The following is a 1,368-nucleotide window of genomic DNA, read 5'->3' as shown; positions in this document are numbered from 1 at the left end:
TATTGTCCTTCTACAGTATATATAAACTAAACATAAGAAAGAGACTTAATTAAGAAAACAATTTGAAATAAAAACAACAATGTCAAGGTTTGCATAATGTTACTCTAGCATCTGCAGGATTTAAAGAAATTCTTAATCTCTTTTGCAAACATATTGTCTAGGAAAGCATATATAAATGGATTAGTAATATTGTTTATTATATACATTCTGTACACAAACAAGACTCCAGCTCTAGCAGAATCTGAGAATTCCTCCCAAAATTTGGGATTCCTGGCTTCTAGCAACATAATAATGACTTTTGGAATGTAGCAGATGAGGAAAATGACTGTAATTAGCATAAACATTAGAGTAAATTTGTAGACAACTCTACGGTTGTCTTTCTCCTTCCTTTTCTTTGCACTTGACTTGTGAGGATTTGTTTTTCTAACAACGGCTGAATTGATTGTAAGGGTCGTTATTCTAGCTGCTGTAAAAGAGGTTGGAGCAGACTGAGCACCGGATAGTTCGGTGTCTTCCGTCCTGTTTTCTGTCTCACTCAGGGGGTCATCACTACTTGAGACTCCAACTTGGGAATGTTTAGACTTGCTGTTTTTTTCTGTCGCCGAACTTTCTTTTTTCTTTGTATATTTGAAATGCACAAGAATGGTATATCCTATTTTTGAATAAAGACAGATAAGCGTAACAATGATTGTTACTGCTGTAATGACTATGACGCCTCCAAAAATCAAGGACCCCGTTTTGTTTGTTGTCTTCAGCCTGCTGCATCTTAACCCTACAATCCCTTCTTCATTATTTGGAAATGATACTGAACCATAGAAATGAGTCATGGGCACAGATAGAATAAACGCTAATGCCAAGGCTATACACATGGCAACTCTTTTCCATTTTAATGTCATTTGTTTGCCAAGAGGCTTGCAAACCTTGCGATATCTATGTACAGCTATTATCGTGAGAATAAAAATAGAACAAAAAGTTGTAAAAGCTGCAAAGAACCACCAAGCTTTGCACAAATCTGTGTTATTAAACTGTGCTTGCATCATGTTAAGAGCAATTCCAAATGAAGCGCACACAAAAGAAGCCCACAAATCGGCGAAGGCAAGAAATGGAATAAAATACCTTTCTTCTTTGTTTCCTTTCATTTTAAATCCATAAACTAGGATTACAATAGAATTTCCCACCAGTCCTGTAATAATGTACAGAGACAGGATCACATTATTCGGGGTTAAACCTCTGGCCAGATCACTATTCCACTTTTCTAGTTTCTCTGATAAAAATGTGTTGTTATCCATTTCTCGTTTTTTGTTTATAATGAGAGCTTCCTGGTTCAAAGTAATTTATTCTATTTAGTTATCCATTGTCATGCATCGT

General features: G+C 35.6%; 1 protein-coding gene across 1 annotated transcript; it reads right to left on the bottom strand.

Annotated features, from left to right (window-relative positions):
• LOC133172932 (probable G-protein coupled receptor No18) lies at positions 1–1,368 on the bottom strand. Its single transcript, XM_061307783.1, has one exon. It carries the CDS (start codon positions 1,287–1,289, stop codon positions 105–107), a length of 1,185 nt encoding a protein of 394 aa, XP_061163767.1. The 5' UTR covers positions 1,290–1,368; the 3' UTR covers positions 1–104.

The sequence above is a fragment of the Saccostrea echinata genome, unplaced genomic scaffold (genome assembly GCF_033153115.1).
Source record: "Saccostrea echinata isolate AGI-Se365-2 ecotype Australia unplaced genomic scaffold, CSIRO_AGI_Sech_v1 ptg000056l, whole genome shotgun sequence".
In the NCBI taxonomy this organism is placed as follows: Eukaryota; Metazoa; Mollusca; class Bivalvia; order Ostreida; family Ostreidae; genus Saccostrea; species Saccostrea echinata.
This window is presented reverse-complemented; position numbering and strand designations above follow the sequence as displayed.